Genomic DNA, 18,592 nt, shown 5'->3' with positions numbered 1-18,592 from the left:
TTCCCTCCTTTGTATTTGCATTTGATACAAGGGTATTATTAATTTAATCAATCACATTCTTCATGGGAAAATCAAGACGGCAGATCATCTAGGAAGAATAGACACTAACTAACGTTGCTTTGTTGCCAAGGTATTGGCAATGGAGGATGCACTCCGTGGACGCTAAAGCATGGTCACATCCACCGAGAGCTATGGAAGTGGCTACCAAAAAATCTATCTTATAGAATACAAACCTTGAGCTGAACGCCCCTGGCGTTTCAACCACTCAAAACCAGCAAAAAAATAATCTTTCAAGCACTTTTTAGGATCTTTTTGCCTTGGCCTTTTCATTGTCTGTTTCTGTTGAATAGGAAGATATTTAGCTGATTATTTCAAAACTTATATGCAATGTTTCAGCTGTTGGCTTAAATGATAAGCGGAGTTCATTCCCTGTATTATTGTTATTTTTTTTTGTTTTAATAACCCGGAGTATCTAAAACAATTTATATGCATCATAATTAATTTTTTAATTCATTAAATATTTGCAAGCCTAATAAATATATAAAATACTATGAAAATAACAAATATATATAAAAAGAATCGAATCCAGTATTGTTATAATTACTTTCTCGTATTGATAGAAACATTTTTTTAAGAATAAATCAATTTAAATATAAACTAGTTTATTTCTTTTAATATAACAAAAAAATTAATGAGAATTATTTGGTATGGTTTTTAAACCTAGCCCTACCAGTCTATTTAGAAACCTTTCAAGTTAATTTTTTATTTAGTTTAAGTTTAAAATTTAATTGTATTAGAGTTATCTTAACATGATTTAATAATTTTAGTTAATTCAAAGGTAATTTAGATAGCCGATAAAAAACAAATCTTAAAAATAAAACTGAGAAAGAAATGATGAAATTGACAAGAAAAAAATATTCAAATTTAAATTATAATCTAGCCGAGTTTAAAATAAGATTATATAAAAATTTGTTTCAATATAACTCAATCAACTTGTTTTGTTTAAAGACAACACGAACAATCTATAAAAAAAAATATTTCAGGATCAAATTTTAAAAAAATGATAAAATTAAAAGAAAAAACTCTCAATCTAATTTTTTATTTAACCTAAATTTAAAATTAAATTGTATAAAAATTATCATGACATAATCTAATCAATTTTATTAATTTAAAAATAACCTAAATAATTGTTAAGAAAAATACAAGAATAAAATAAAATAACCTAAATAATTGTTAAGAAAAATACTAGAATAAAATTAAAAAATAATAAAATAAAAATAAAAATGAAAATGGGAAACTGAATTTAAAATAAGGGGAGGAGCTTGATTTCATGAAATTAGGTTTACGCTGTAGAAGGCTCTAATAAAAATATCTTTCTGACGCATCGAGAAAGACAAGAAGAGAAGTAGAAGGCTTCTGAGCGTGTGAATGGGTTGATTGAAAATTGACAGCTGTGGGATTTGAACCCACGCCCTTTCGGACCAGAGCCTAAATCTGGCGCCTTAGACCACTCGGCCAAACTGTCTCTTGATGGTGACGGCTTCAGCTTATTAAATTTAATTTTCTTCCCCATGCATCCAATTGCAAATGGACGGGTCGCCCACGGGAAGAGGAGCCTATCTGTGGACCCTTTTGTTTGTATTCGGGCATTTCCTTCAATAATGGAAACTTCCATTATTTTGTCTCAATAATTCTATGGGCTCTCGAGGTGTGTGAGATGATAACGATCTCCTTCTCTGTGTTCTAAGTTCTAAGCGTGTTACACGTGGCACCTTCTTAACCGACAAAAATAATAGCGACCCCTTCAATTGGGAAACCCTTGCATCTTATTGCTCGTACCAAAACACCAGTCTAGTTGGATCCTCCTCCTGCCATGTCTATCTCTAAAAAAATTTCGTTTTTATATATAGCGTGTGATTCTCAGGATATGGTTGGGAATCACGAAAAAACAAGCATTTAGGGTATGAGCATCCATACCCTAGGATCCCACTCGTAAGATATTCACAACCATTACAGTGGAATATTCAAATATAGGGAAACTAAATCCCCTCTTCCCATTTTTAACATCATCTAGGAGCGACCACAAGTAGATTTTTCTTTTGGTCAACAAAAACCACTTGCTCTGAACTGTACACGAGTTTTTGAAAACTCACCCCTCCTCTTCCCCTCTATATAAACCATTCAGCTCCAGCTCTCTTCTCTTCTCATTCAGCAAAAAGTAACATTCAAGAAATCAGGGTTCAAGTCTTTTGAGGAGGAAATGTCTGCAGTTGTGGAGATATGGGTGAGTGAGCTAGCAAAGCTTAAGGAGAAGGTTACACCAAGAAAGCCCTTCTTGTCAAAACCCAAAGAGGGAGGAGTTGAAGAAGAGAGGGAGGTTAAAAAGAGCAAGGTGGTTCAGGGAGAAACTACAATGTCTGAGGCCACAGTTTGCTTGCTTATGGACAGGTTTGCACCTGTATGATGAAACAGTGATGTGAAGAGATGTCTATGGTTCGTATAGAGTTGTGTCTGTAATGCAAATAGGCTTGTGCTTGTACTTCGTAGGGCTTCTCTTTTACTAATTGATTAGTTTTTTTTTTTTTTTCTATATCTTTAGTTGTAATAACGCTTGTGTATTTTGTTGATCCAAGAGCAGCGGCTGCAAAATTTGTGAATGTTTCAGCTTTTCAGAAAAATGCTATTTCTTTCATGTTTGAAATATTTTTGATTTAAGCTCTACTTCCCTTTCCTATACATGACTGGCACATAGACATTATATACACAGATTTTGCGGGGAAGCCATGTGAATAGCAGGCGGTCCTCTATTCCCTTCAGTCGACCCTGTATGTGATTACAACAATGTTAAAATCACGAGGATGAACTTGCCTCTATGCTAGTCGAAGATAACTCATTGTTGGGGTAGTTATGCTCCTCTTGCTTCCATTTCAGAACCTCTCTTGCATATTTAAGAGCTTCATCAACATTATCAGGTTCCAAACCAGTAGCTAGTGAAACATACAGCTTCCTGTCAGTTAGATCTCTGAACAATCTCTTGAACTTTACTGCAATATATTGGCAGGCACGAAGTGCCAATGAAGGATTGGTGCTTCTGCTGCTGTTGGGATTGTAGCCAATCACAGGATTGAAGTCGTCAAACCATTCGCATTGAGTCAGCGGAACCCGTTCAATCTTTTCCTCGAGCAGGTCAAACTTATTCAGTATAAGAAGGAACTTCTTCTCTTCAAAGGTTGGATGAGTGACAATGCGTTCAAATAGCTGCCTGCTTGCAATCATCTTGTTGATGGGAACTCCGTTGTTGTCTTCAGAAAACTCATCATAATCAATCAATGAAACACAAAATAGGACAACATCAACATCTTCAAACATCTCCAGCCTTTTGCAATTTCCTCCGAGGGTTGTCGGATGAACTCTGATAAGTTGATACCTGGAAGGTGTACATGTCCCCAATGATGTCAGGGAAGGAGTGGATGAATCTTCTTTTATTTTTCTTTTAAGGAAAAATAAACCGTGTTTTTTTTTATTCTGATCAAGACAAAGTTAAAAATTTATAATACATAGTAATCAAATATGGAATATACGATAGCAAACTTCCGTAAGAACTCCCCTTGCCATTATATTATATGGAGGAGAAAAATAAAGGAAAGCATTCAGACAACAATTTCGAATTATTGAATCATTTAAAAGAGACTTTCTTTATTGCTCTTAATGACCCTGAGAAGGAAGAAAATAGTGTGGAAGTTGTGAATGGCGTGACTTTGATTGTAGCGGTGACTTCTAATCAATTAGCAGATGGCAAGTAAAACAATCGTATTTCAAGCAGCAATTTAGTCAGAAATTGTAGTGAAGAGATGTGGACACATAAGAGACCTGGTCAGGAAATGCAGGGCACTTTTAAAATTTTGCACGACATCAATCACGCAAAAAATGTAATCGGCAATGTGCAAATAGAACTGACCTCAGCAAGGGATCATGCTGATAGCCAATATTCTCGCAAAAATCTTGAGCCACCTTAGGAAATGAAAATTCCATGCTAGAAAGCCCTTTGGATGAACTAAAACCCTCAGCATACAAGATGTCCATATCAGATGGCTGATAGTCTGGCCTTGCTACCTCAGCAGCCTAAGCAGGAAGACACCATAAGATTTTAAAGACATGATAAAAAGCAATCATTTATCATGCACTTGCCACATTCAGATTCTAATGATTCTAACTCCTTAAAGTATTAGGGTCACAATTCAAGTGAAACAACCAGGTCCTGAGACTTCTCATGTTCAAGAATTATTCAAATAATAGAAAGAATGGCTTCTCTTTTATCTCCCCATCATGATTTTCACACACGTATGCCAGCTATGCAGAGCAAGACAAAAGGCCCATAACCAATAGCAAACTTGATGTTTTGAAAAAAGAAAAAGAAAAAGAAAAGAAAGAAAGGGTAAGGGGGGAAATACAACATATTCTAAGAATTGTAAAAGAAAAAGTAAAAGGCAAGGACATGAAGCATGTTTTACCCGTTCTAAGAAATAAGTAGCAACCCTTGGTAAAAATTCGAGTTCATTCCTCCTGTTGTATGTGGCTTGGAAGGCTCCATCTCTCCACAACTCCTCAACAAAAGGTGCGTATTCACCAGCAGCAGCAGGGATCACGGATTCTAAATTGCCAGATGCTATTACTTGGAGGAGCCAATCTGAGAAAGCTTTCAGTCTTGGGCCAATAGAATAGATTGTTTTGCAGTCAATCTGACCTGTAATATAAGTCGAAACTAAATAACTTCAGATAATAAATCATTCTAAATTGCTGAAGTCAATTTTGACTCCAAACTTATGATTTATAGAAGATACGAAAATATGACGGTCAAATTAGCTAAAATATAAATGTGGAATGTTGTAAAATGGGAAGAAAAATAAAAGGAAAAGTGGATTTGAAACAACTATCAAACAAATTCATGAATATAACTGATGCCAAAATAAAATAGGTTCAAGCATGATTTCCATTACTTTTTTAGGGAAAAGATACATTTTGAGTAACCTCTCTGAGTTAAGACACAAAATGAATAACCAAGATTGCTTTGAGTCAGCAAGGCTCACAAAGTGTCACTTCAGAGAACTTTTTAGGTCATATAGCATAACTCATTCATTCTTTCTACAAAATGATACCCAAAACCAGCCTTTGGTAACATTTTTCTAGACCCAGGATCACAATGCCTACTTTTCTTACTTCATTCATCCCCAAATAACCTAGCACCTTACATTTTTAGTTTCCATCATTAAACAAGCACGGGACATCACACTAAAGCGAAGCATAACAAGTCAATAAACCCTCACATTCTCTCCAAAAAATCTAAAGATTTTACCCCAGTTTATTGAACCTAGGATGCTGCATAGGCTAATCAAAACCAGTCAGAAACCAATGACCACTGCCAAACATTTAAATATCCACTTAAAATGATTTGAAAATCTGTTGGTTCACAAGAGTCAGATAATCTCTCTATATATAAAAAACTAGAAAATAAAAAAATTGAACCATGGTGCAGTCTACCTCATTTGTTTCCATTGCCTTTTATTCCATGGACCAGGAGGCAAAATTGATTCTAGTTACATCAAACTTCTACCCGACACCAAGAAAGGACAAGAAAAGAGAAAGAGGAAGAAAGAAAGCTCAGATTCATTTTAAACAATTTACCCACCAAGAAGCTGCCAACATAATGACTAAAGAACTTCGCAATCAATACAGTAGGTTAGCAGTCCCTAAATATAATGGATGCTGATGGATTTAGCTTTCAGACTTCCAACAGGAAGCTTCCAGTAGGTCCAGAAGCTGAAGAGATTTTTTATATTCCATAGTGTAAGAACTGGGAATTTATGCACCATCCACATATCTTTGCATGATTTTTGCAAAACAGTGGAGAAAAGACCATGGATCATAAGCTTCAGAGAGAAGAAGATAAAAAATCAATGAGTGTTTTACCTAAAGAACTATGCCGGTGCACAACCTTTCGTCTTTTATCAACCAAGCATTCTTCTTCAAATCTTTCACACCCCTCAAGCAGTATACCCAGATAACCATACAAATTGCACTGAATAATAGACTTGATACTTTGACGCTCATCTTCAGAAAAAGGAACGCTGTATACAATTCTTGCCTGAAATAAGCGAATAATTAATTAATTGTTTGGGTTCTTCTTGTGCTGCCACAAATGGAGGCAGGGTTTAAGAAGGCTAAAATAATTATCAGACAAAAACTGTTAAAAGCACTGTACAAGTTGCATTTCCAGTTTATGTTTAACATGATGACAGCACTTACACTGCAATGCAGAGTAAAATTATTCATGTTAGCATGTAAAGCAATATGGAGTGTCTTTTACTTATGGATGGCATGCTGCTGCGCAGGAAAAACATGTCCCACAGTTTGCAGGAAAGCCATAGCATATGCATGTCAGAAGGCATGACCAACTGCTAGGACAGCATTGCATTGATCAGGAAATGTATAGCATTCTGCACAAAGGCTTGGCCTTGTGATACGATTTTATGACCTCGCAACAAAGGGATGGCATATAATGTATCATCTAGGAAGGCATAACCATCTCCTGTAAAGACATGGCCTTCTGCAACGAAGCTATGCCTTTAAGGAAATGGTATGGCATGGTATGATCTTGTGTTAGGGAGGCAAGGACTTGTGCTTGAATGGCATAAACTTGCGCAGAAATATGATTTCTTTAATTGTATGCATGTTGATTGTGTGCGATAACTTATGGAACAGATTATTTAGTTAAGTTAAAGAAGACGATTTGAACAGGACAGAAAAAAAATGAGTAAAGCCGATGCAGTGAAGGCCAATGGTACCGGCAACTGTCTCTTCTGCAAACAGATCATAATTGAGCACAATAACATCCATAGAACAATCGAACCTTATGGAGACTTAAGAGCTTCATCTCAACATGATCTAGATGGAGCAAGATTAAAGATTTCAAGAATGTAATCAACTTGGCACAGGCACACTCATTCAAGCAAGTAAAAACACTCAAGCGTACAACAGGACATTTCATATATTTTTTTTATGACTTCGCTTACATGCAATTTTTGTATGCTTTAAACATAATGCTGTCTAAAACTCTAAAATGAGGTGGGTTTTAGCTGTCAGTATAAACAGAAGTTCTATAATTTTCCATGGATTATAGTTTTTTGATAATTAGATGGACTCTCTAGTTGACATAAAGTTCCCCAAATGGCAGGCACCAAGGAGAAAGTTAAGGTAATTATGAAATGGAGCCGAATTGGTGAGAAATGACTTCATTAGGAGCCGACAGAGCTAGATTTGTCATGAATAGTAACATAAGCATAAGATTATACTGTTTCAGTCCCACTGATTCCTTACCTGTTTAAATATGGTACATGTGCCGGATTTTTCAAGACCAACCAGAAGAAACTTATAGAGTGTTTTCTGCTCAAGGTTGTTTGCCATAACATCATTCACTCCTTCCCCGCTTGGACTGACAGAATTAGGAGGAGTTGGCAGAGACAGGACAGCACAAATTAGCTTTATTCCAGTCTGCAAAGAAAGTATTTCCATTATGGCTTAAGTTTTGATATTAAGATCAGCAAGTAAAATAAGCATGAATGCAAAAGCAAGTTGGGATTGAACTAAATCAACAGATTTCCCCAAATGCAAACGCACCTTTATCCATAGTATTCCTCTTATGTTATTCATTCCCTCTTCCTGGTAAGCCCCGTCTGCACTAACCCAAAGGTGAGTTGCTCCTTCACATTTCACCCCTGCCCACTGCAAAGATTAAATGGAATGGCATCAGTCTTACATGCTTAAGAAAATAATCACATAAAATAACCCGGTAGTGTCCGGCACAACAACCTGCAGCATAATGAGCTCTGCTTTAGTTATCTTGCGATTATTTATCATTATGTTCGTATTTCCATTGCTAGCACCTTCCAGGATGTGACCCCCGACAGTCAATTGGGGACTGATTATTTGACAAGGCTTGTGTCCTTCCTGTTCAAGCATACCAGAAGAATAAACACAATGCAGTACCACAAAATTGAGGTAATTGTATATCTAAACTGAAAGACAAAATTAAAAGAAAGGGATATTCACCTTTCCCCATAAACCAGATACTTTATCGTACCAATAGTATCCTGGTTTTAGTTTTTTGGGTGGGTTTGGACAGGTCAGCAGTAGGAATAACTCCTGTTTGGAAAGACGCTGTCGATTTACATAAATGAGTTCTGGTGGCAGCTGATTCACCACACACGATCTCTCAGAACGCATTATCTGTTCAACTTCGACCACAGGCAATAGTTGCTTTAGCATCCGAGAGCATTTACCCAAGGTCTTTCGCCTTGACTCATCAATCCTCGTACCAATGCAAGTAACACATTTTCTTCCTTCTGGCATTGATCCCATCGCTCTTATCACACAATTTGCACAGTATTTTGCACCACAAACAATGCAAACCTCCTTCTCCGTAAGCCTACTTCCCTTCATGCAACGATAGCATGTTCCTTTCTTCCCAGGCCTGACAGCTATATGCCTCTCATGGACACTACTGTCAGTGTTAGATACATCAGATTCATTGTCCACTACATCATTTGATTCAGGATCACGGAAAGTTACAATTGATGGCCTTCTGACATGGCCAGGAGCTTCTTCATTATGATCCTCCTCTTGGCAAGAAAAAATCTCAGATGAATTACTTTGTGACCTTTCAGATCCTATCGATTCATAATTTGCGGGATTCATATAATCGTAAAAGTCTCGACCTTCATTTTTGCTACCGTTATCAGGCAATTCCGACACTTCCAAGTTTAGTGGTAATTCACCAGAAACAGAACCACTGAAAAAATCCAATCTACCAGAACTTCGTATTCCATCAGATAACTTTGGCCCACACTCGTCATCGTTTGCACAAAGCGAAGCACTCGAGTCATCTACTCTAGATGCTTCACATGGCATGCCATTTCCATCCATGCCACCATCCGTTTCTAAGCAAACAGTCCTATCTGAGACTAAGTTTGGCTTCTTCGACAGTTTCCTGTGAGAGTTTACAATAGGCTGTACAACTGGCAATGAAACATCAGTCAACAAAGAGCCAGAACCGATCGCAGGAGAAGCAATTGGGATCTGCCTAAAATCAATAGGCACTGCTCGAGGAACATCACAAGTAAGCAGGGGGCCAGAATATGGCAAAGCAAATGAGTATTCCAAGTTTTTTATCTTGTCGTCGTCAGCCTCCTTTTCTACATGAATCGGAGACTGAATAGGCAAAATTTTCCTCAAACCCCCAGCCATCTTACAATATTCTTCTTCTACCTCTAAAACTCAACAACAAGAAACCCTAAAAGACGCCAGCTTTTTCAATAACCTATGAAGCAAAGCCACTAGAATCAAAACCCACCAAGCAAAACGAGTTCTATCAAAAACCCATGAAGCAAAACCACTTAACTCAAAACCCCATGGAGCAAAAAGACCTACTTTCATTACCCACAATCAATTATACTAAGAACCCATGAAGCAAAAGTAATACCTCCATAAACCCAGTAAGAAAAACCATAGAAAAGTGGCCAAAAAAAGAAGGGAGAAATGGTGATTCGAAACCAAAGTCCACTTTTTGAAAGTTGTTTAGAAACAAATAAGAGAAAGTTCGAGTCTTTCTCTGTTACCAGTAGTAAAGAAGAAGACAGCAGATGATGAGCCATTTTCAAGTAGTTATTTTATGCGTCCACGTTTTTCCAAGTCAGACGCGTTGAACAAGCAGTTTCTAGGAATTGACGATGGGCGATAGAAAATGGAAGAAAATTTTTCCCTCGTTTGTTTGGCACTTTTGCGGGGCTGAGGTTGTTGACGTTGACTGTTTCGGCTCTCTTTTATCGATCATTCTGTTTTTTTTTTTTTTTTTTTTGCTTTCAACGACATGTCATGGAACCTTGTGTGAATCTATCTAAAATGCAAGCAGGCATGGTTTTTTTTTTTTTTTAAATGAATCTTTTGTCAGACCTCGACCAATTCTTGATTACCTGACAAATTAAAGAATAAATTTTTTTAAAAAAAGTACTTGCCACGTTTTTTTTGTTCTGTTCGAAGCTCTCTCTCTGTACATGCCTGCCATTTTTTTTCCTTAGAATTACTGAGATAACTGCTACATGGGATTTGTTTCTTGTGTTGGAGGTGAAGATGGGCACTTTGATTTGACTCTCTGGCTGTGAATTATTGGCTTCTTTACATGCACAGGGCAGTCTGTTCAACTCAGACTTCAAATTTTCTGTTATGTTTTTCTTTCCGTTGTTGTTAGTAGTATTATTGGTTTTGGATTCTTTTATGAGAGTTTTGTGTTGTGTTTTCTTCTGCAATGGATGTTAATTTTAAATTTAATGGCTTTTGATTTCTAATTCAATTCTGTTGATTTGTAATTTTGATGGCTATCAGTTGGTTCTTTCATTTTCATTTCCCGATTTTGGCTGAGATTATTTTTTAATTTTAATAGTAAGCTCCAGATTTGGGTTGTAAATGGGGTTTTTGTGAAGTTTGATAACCTGGGCTTTTTTCATGTTTCTTCGTCGTGTCTTCTCCTTTGAGTTTTGTACTTTTTTCTTGTCAAGCTCAGGCCGCCGGTTATATATATATATAAGTATTCTTTTGGTCAGCATGTAAGAAAAACCACCCCCGACGCCGCCGCCTCTGCCGCTTCTGGTTTCTGCAGCTCTACTCTTTGCCGTGTTTAGTTTGTTTGGTAATTACGAGGGTAATGATATCGAGAAGCTTTGCATTACTTTTAAGTAAAGTTTTGCTATCATTATAATTGAGTAATACAATAAAAATAAATGCTCTAATGTTAATGTTTAGTTGATTTTTTATTTTATAAATATTTTTTTATTATATAATTAAATATAAAATTATATTAAAAAAAATTATTTAATTCGATTAAATTCAATTTTTTTTGAAACCTGGTATGTAGAAGTATATTGGACCTTAACTAATCCGGTCAAAGCGGGATAGCACACTAAGAAATAAAGTTTTTCCAATAATAATGCACTCTATCCACAAGACTTGTTAATTATTGAAATAGTCTTGGTCCGTTCATGAAAATGAGTTTGGCCTATATATTTAGAGAAGTTATTAAAAATTTAATTGTTTCCTCTACTTGTATAAATAAAAATATAAGTTAGCAAGTAAGGTTTTAGCTTAGTGGTGGGAGGGGCTTGTCCCTTTTCTCCGCACCTGGGTTCGAGTCTTATCGTGCACGCCTGTCACCCCCGCGATCTCTTATCTGCTCACTGGGCTTGCAGAATGTTCAGTGAGCCGTGGGGATTAGTCGTGGTGCGCGTAAGCTGGACCGGACACCCCACGTAAAAAAAAAAGAAAAAAGATATAAGTTATATAAAAATATAAGTTTTTATTATTAAAAGAATATAATTTTTTTTTTATCTTAACTCTCTATATTAACTTGATAAAACTTACAAAAATATTTGTATTGTATAATATCACTTTATTTCTATTAATTAAGTGACATTAAAATAATTATTTTAAAAATAAAAATGTAAATTATCATAATTAAATTTTCTTTTCAATCTATAAGACTCGAACTCGAGACCTTGTTGAAGGGGAACAAATATCGGACCCTTTGAATCAACTATCATTGATAATTAAGTTCATGATTTGAGTCACAAGTTTGACTAGTTAACTTTGGTTGGTTAATAATTTAATTTTATAATTTATTTTAGTTATATAAATAATTCTCGATTTATATGATTAAATGCATAAATAATTTTTTTAATTTATAATTGAATTGTTTTTGTTAAAAAAACATGTAAAAAATGCTGATATATTCATTTTTAATATTAAAAATATAAATTATCCAGCTTGTGCTAAATATAGGTCATTAACTAGTTATGCTATATAAGCTGTCTTAAAATTTCATAATAACTGGTTTGTTTACGAATCCATCTCTAACATAAAAAAAAAAAAAAAAAAAGACCTTCATCATTTTCACTATATAGCCTGCAAAAGGTTTTTCCCTTGGCATTAAAATTTTTTCCTTCTCCACTCCAACCAATTGTACGATAATGAATAGCTAGAAGTTTCACCACATCCATCAATATATATATTATTTTAATAATCCCTTATTACAAAATACATACTTAATTAGCGGTGGGTAGATTTTGAGTTGCATGTCGTCTACTCACAAGAAAAGCAACGACATGTCGTCTAGATCTTTAACGACGAGAGGCATGCATGCACAGGTTGTTTCTAATTCATAAATAAACAAAGGAAGAATCCATTTTCAATTGAATGAGCAATGGAGTTTCCTTGAGAGGGATTAAAGAATGTGAAACTCACTTCAAACATCCCACCAAGAAATTAATTACTTCAGAAATGTCCCAATTTCCCACAGGCCAGTAGCCTTCGTTTAATTTTTCCAGCATCAACGCGTTGGGAGGGACTTGCTAGGAATCGATGTCGAAGCGAAGCCAAGTGTGGCTCATGTTTTTCTGGGGTCCATGGTAGAAATTTGGGTATCGAGTTTCATGGAGATTCTGACGAAAGGGAAGTTGCCATGATTATAGAAGAGTGCATCATCATCATCCATCTGTAAGTGATAATTAACGTATCTTCATGACTATGAAATGTCTTCTGACTATAAGATTCATGAGCTTCCACCACGATTATGTCAAACTTGGGATTTTGAAATGGTATTCCCTCTCCCTCTCCCTCCTCTGCAAGGACCATTTCTTCCCGATCATATCACAGTCAAATACCCCCTTGATTTTGTCTCATATACCGAAGGAAAGTAAGACACTTTAAAAAGAAATTTAACACTGCAATTTTGATGATTTCTCTGAATTCAAGATACATGAATAAAAAATTATTTAATATCTGAGATAATAGTTAATCCAGTAATCTAAAAATCTCTAAAGTTGAAGTTTGAATAACTTTATAAACAATATTAATTAGGAAGACCCTTCAATAATAAAATTAATATATTCTATGAGAAATGTATAAAATAACTTAAAGATAATAAATGATTTAGAAGAAATTTAAATTCAAAAAATAAATATATTTATTCTTGAATTTTAAATTATTTGATGCTCCGAAATCTATATATTTTTATCTTAAGAGATAAAAAAATTATAAACTTTTTAGCTGTATAGTTTAGAGAGTATTTATACTATTTCAATCTTATTTTTAAGGAAGAAAAAGACTTGAAAGTTTTTTTTATTTTTAGCAATATTAATATAAAAAAATATTTTTTATATATCATTAATAAGATAATAAGTATGACAAATCTCAATAAATATGGTAGGTCTCTTATGAGACCTACCATATACCTATAAGAATAGAAACATTATTATTTTAATATAAATAATTATTCTAAATAAATAAATATATCATTATTATTTTAATATAAATGATTATTCTAGATAAATAAATATATTAGTTTATTATATCTTTAATACTTATATTGTAGAAGATCGTTAAAGATCAGATATATAATTTTAAAACTTATTAATGTTTAAATTTTTTTATCTGATATATTTATTAGATCTATGTTATCTTGGATTTTGTTGATTATGATATATTTATTAGATCTATGTTATCTTGAATTTTGTTTTGTTGATTGTAAAACCTAAATAATTTGGATTTAACATATTTGTGAAATCCATTTTATTTATAAAAATCTCTTAAAAAAATAATTAACTCATCCAATATAATAATATAAACTATATATCAACCAACATCAGAAGTATTGCATTCTTCTTCTTCTTCTTGTTTTTTTTTTAAAATCTGTCTGGATTTTAAAGAGGTCATTTGACTTTGATGAGACATTAGATGCATTTTAAAATTGAAGAAAGAAGTACGGAAAGAAAAGTTGACATTTTCAATCATCGCTAATTAAACAGCCTTGCACAGACAAGACGGAGCAAATGGCAAGATTCCCACCTGCACAACACGTAAGAAAATATCCATTGATCTACGATTTCTACTAATAATTTACAACAATAGTCAAGCAAACAAACTTGAAATTCATGATCAATTTGTGGAATGTGGGGTGTCCTCAGTTTCTTTCTTTCCTTCCTTTCTTTTCTTTTCTGGACAATAACAGTCCTCGGTTCCTTTAATTTGGTTTTTTATTAATGCTCTTTGGACGAGATGTCCGCTCTTGACACCCCCAGACATGTGAAGATGGAAGAGCTGTGAGGATTCCTGACGCGTTGGGCAGTGACAGAGTTGAACGGGTCAATCTCCTCTTTGTAATCCAGGAAGAACAAAGCTGGCCTCCAGGTCAGTTAAAGTGCAGCAAATCAATCCACTTAATGTATCCAACCCTATATTACTCAGGCTTCAACAAAGCCCATGTAATTGTTGAGCTTAGGAGCTTACATTTTGCCCCTCCAATTCAATGGATTTGGACTAAATAATTCAATGGATTTGGATTAATAATTAAAAAAAGCAAATAGTAACTTGTTTTCAACCACTTCTTTCATTCGGGATTCTTCCGATTCTCAGTGGTGGCTCCGTGATAGTTTTTAGGGTTATATTTTGAAAACGTATGTTTAAGAAAAAACAACTATAGATTGTAGTGTTTCTTATCCAAAATTTCAATAGAAAATTTTCAGTTTCAATCATACCTCACTATACTACCAAATAAATCCTTAAAATAATAATAAAAAAATTATTCTTTAGGTCCACAATAAGTTGTCATTGACAAAAATTTAAAAAAAATAATTTACCTTTTAATTTATGAAATAATACGATTTTTTAACATATAATTTTCTCTAATAAAAATTAGTTGAATGCGCTTTTTTATTTTTTTCGGTAGTGGAAATTATTATAACACATTTTGATTTTGATTATTGTTTGTAACACATTTTCTTATTATCTTTGAGGAGCCATGAAAATTATCTGTTGAAAACCTTTTTTGGGACCTGTTGATACACAAACTTTGCGCATTGTTATACATGGACTTTTCTCTTTCTATTTATTATACTAACCTTTCAATTCATATTTTATTTTAGATGGAGCTATACGGATAATCACGTGGATCAATTAATATGAATTGTGATATTCAAGGACTAGTTATGAAAAAAATGAACCCTTAATCGACCTTTGAATCAAATGAGATGCTTAGGGATTTTTGGGCAAGAGGGCAATTGCCCCCTCCCCTTCCCAATTAGCAACCCTCCACAGCAAAAGAAACATTTGATAGCGAGGTAAAAGTATAAGGATGAATGTTTTTGGTCTTCTTTTTTATAGTCCAATTCATCAATGCTATTCTTGATTTCACTTTAATTATTTCATGGTATAAAGTTTTGTTATTTTTTAAAATAATTTATATAAATTAATAGTAAATAAATCAGAATTTAAATTAAATAAAATATAGAGATTTAACAGCTAAATCAATCATAATATAATGAAAAAAGAGTTAATCAAAACTAATATAAATCTACGTTACTTCTTTATTTATTTCATTATGTAATTTTAGTTTTATTTCTTTATAATTATTGAAATTGTTAGGGTTTATAATAATTTATGGGTTTGTTGAATTAATATATGTATGGATAATATTATATGCTAATAGTTATAAATTGAAATAAGTTTGAATGAATTGATAAGTATTTTATTATGAATTTCATATGAAAAATAATGATAATAAATTTATTAATGATTAAAAATGAAGTATAGGAAAACTAAACAAATTAAGGACATAATATATAAATTAAAAAAACATTTAATATTTATATTTAATCTACTTATACAAAACAACAAGCTAGCAAGAACAACATTAATTTGTGGCAATCCTTTTAAGTTATGATTTTGGATGTTATGTACTATATGCCAGTATAGAATTATTGCCAAAAACTTTTCTAATCCTAGGAAAATTTAAAAATAAATAAATAAATAAATAATTGTTGTATATATTGAGAAAGATATTTTTAATGACATTAAAAATAAAATTATTATGAAACAATTTTAAAATATTAAATCTTGAAGAGAAAAATTATAATGTAAGTTTTTTATTTTAAAAGTATTCTTAAATTAATTTTACTTAACTTGAGTTGGTATATATATTTCAAATTAATTTCTATATATAACACATGTATATATAACATATAATATTAAATATTTGTTAGTAATTTGCCCCCTTATTTAAAAAATTCTAGCTCAGCCATTGTTGGTTGTCTAATAGTATGGCTAGATAAGGGATGTGTAGGCTTACCTTGAATATTTTTTTAACAAGATTTAGGGTTTATTTAAGATTGTAGTAATAGTGATGATTTAAAATGCTTTTCGTTTAGAAATACATTAAAATGAAGTTATTTATTTATTTTTTAAAAATTATTTTTGATATCAGTACATCAAAACAATTTGAAAATATAATTTTTTTTTCATTTTAAAAAAAAAATTTAAATTTAAAAATATGATTTACACAGCATTCCCAAACACTCTTTTAAGTATCTTATCCATATATCTCTCTTGTACACATGATACCTATCTAGCCTTCTATATAATGACAAGCTTGGAGTATAAATTCACAAGAAAATGACAAGCTTGGAGCATATGAGATAATTACTATGCTGAAAACTATAAGAAAATGGGTGGAAAACCAACGAAATTACTGACGAAAATCTTTCTCGGTAATTTTTATTGACGGACATAATTCTATCTATAATTTTATTGGTCTATACCGACAAACTTTTGCTGTCAATAATAATTACCGATGGCATAGAATCCATCGGCAATACAGTCTGTATATACTAATGAAATTATTCTATTAGTATATACCGACCATATTGCTAAGGGAATATATAGAATTTTGAAAAGGTTAAACAATGTGATGACATGAAATTTTTTTAGATGATTTTACCAATGGAATGAACAAGGGATTTAAACTGAGATCTCCATACAGTGACATGGCATATTCATTGTCAGACTTACCGACAGGATGTGTTCATTGGTGATTTCATTGGTAAAAACCAATATATACCCACTTTACTGATTCTCTTCTCTATTTCTCCTTCTTCTTCCCTATCTCAACTCTCTTCTCCCAAATTGCAAACAACCACTCATCCCAACTCTCCCCATCTTCTCAACACAAGCATTCAAGTTTTTTATACTTTTGTACATGGTCATAACATCCGTTCTCTAATTAATTTATTGTGGATTTTATCATTTTTTTATAGGTAAATCTATCCTTTTTGGTTTCAACATTTAAATGTTAATTTTATTATTTTTTATTATTTTTTTAGTATATGTATTTTATTAACGTATGTACTTGTTTGATTGTTATTTGTCAAAGAAACTTGTAATATGAATGTATAATTTTGCAGTTGTTATAGTTTACCTTAGATTTTGTCAAATTATATTTGTTCGTAAATTTTTGAAACTTTGTTTGAATTACACCGAATCAGATATGTTGTGATGAAATAAATAATAGCTTGTTTAACAGGTTCGTTTTAATTTTTATCAATTCTATTACGGAGTTGTGATTTCTCTAAATTTATATATGTATAAATTTGTATGGATATTGATAATTAATAATGAATATTTAATACAAGTATTTTTTTTAGTTTGTTGGATAATATCAGGGCAAACCAATATTTTTATAAATTTATTTACATAACGTAGTTAATTAACATATGTTGTCGTCATAATTTTATAGAGATTTGATAGAAGTTATGGATAATCATTCATGGATGTATCAGGACTCACCCTGAGGATTACGGAGGTTGGATAATCTATTTCGAGAAGTTTTACTTATGGTGGTATTAGGTATCCATATAGAAAGTGTAAAAATAAAAATTTTCTACATCAAGATGTTATAACGATGCATCTTCTAACCAAATGATTTATGAAGGATTAACTGTATTGGTATGCATATAGAGAACTATTTGTTCCTAATGAAAGTATGGTAGAAAGAGTGGTTGGGTCAACTTTTACTGCTAAAAACATTAATGAAGTTGTAAATGACAATAATAATCCTTACAAGAATATGGTTATGGATGAAATGCGAATGAATGAAGGTAATGTCAATAAATGTCCAATCATAGAAGAATAACCTAGTACAGATGCATTAAGGTTTTTTAATCTATTGAAAGATTTTAACGAACTATTATGGGATAGTGACAAGACCAAAAGATTGATATCTTCTCCCAAGTGCAGGAGTGTCGAAGTAATAAATAACCTGGCAAAACTGGGGTCGAACCACAGGAAGGTTAATTGTATAAATTATAGATAACAATAATTCAACAACAACAACAACAACAATAACAACAACAATAATAGTAGTAATAGTAGTAGTAATAATAATAATAATAATAAAGAAGAAGAAGAAGAAGTTAATGAGAACTTTGAGATGGAAGATTAACGTAAGAATTAAACAATGATAACAACAAATGTCAATGTTAGAGGATCAACTAATAGTATGTCAAAGAAATATAGTATAAACTCTTATTATTCAATTGAAAATCACACATAAAGAAGGTTCTAATCAGATTACATTAGTTATCTTATTCGAATAAGGCTAATACTTGTAAATCTTATCGGGCATTCATGATTATAACTTATGTTAACAACAAATCAAGTT

At 32.7% G+C, this 18,592-nt stretch overlaps 1 protein-coding gene and 1 non-coding gene across 2 annotated transcripts; both read right to left on the bottom strand.

Moving 5' to 3' along the window:
* Positions 1 to 1,445: 1,445 nt before the first annotated feature.
* On the bottom strand, positions 1,446 to 1,525 carry TRNAL-UAG (transfer RNA leucine (anticodon UAG)). Its single transcript has one exon. It is a non-coding gene; the product is annotated as a tRNA-Leu (tRNA).
* A 1,035-nt stretch (positions 1,526 to 2,560) lies between these two features.
* Positions 2,561 to 9,817, bottom strand: LOC105111883 (extra-large guanine nucleotide-binding protein 1-like). Its single transcript, XM_011007353.1, has 8 exons — positions 8,107 to 9,817; positions 7,867 to 8,004; positions 7,675 to 7,779; positions 7,375 to 7,548; positions 5,968 to 6,142; positions 4,512 to 4,744; positions 3,959 to 4,122; positions 2,561 to 3,427 (listed from the first exon to the last, which is right to left on the bottom strand). Exons 1-8 carry the CDS (start codon positions 9,298 to 9,300, stop codon positions 2,851 to 2,853), a joined length of 2,760 nt encoding a protein of 919 aa, XP_011005655.1. The 5' UTR covers positions 9,301 to 9,817; the 3' UTR covers positions 2,561 to 2,850.
* Between the last annotated feature and the right edge of the window lie 8,775 nt (positions 9,818 to 18,592).

Source organism: Populus euphratica, unplaced genomic scaffold, assembly GCF_000495115.2.
Source record: "Populus euphratica unplaced genomic scaffold, PopEup_1.0 scaffold609.1, whole genome shotgun sequence".
Classification (NCBI taxonomy): domain Eukaryota; kingdom Viridiplantae; phylum Streptophyta; class Magnoliopsida; order Malpighiales; family Salicaceae; genus Populus; species Populus euphratica.
The sequence above is the reverse complement of the archived record's forward strand: the minus strand, read 5'-3'. Positions and strand labels throughout refer to the sequence as shown.

Bases quoted from the DNA above. Each gene is read 5' to 3' on its own strand.
- LOC105111883 (XM_011007353.1), bottom strand. From the start codon at position 9,300: ATGGCTGGGGGTTTGAGGAAAATTTTGCCTATTCAGTCTCCGATTCAT. The intron at 6,143-7,374 runs GTAAGGAATCAG...CGCTTATTTCAG, and splicing joins CATGTACCATATTTAAACAG to GCAAGAATTGTATACAGCGT. The intron at 3,428-3,958 runs GTCAGTTCTATT...TACACCTTCCAG, and splicing joins CAGCATGATCCCTTGCTGAG to GTATCAACTTATCAGAGTTC.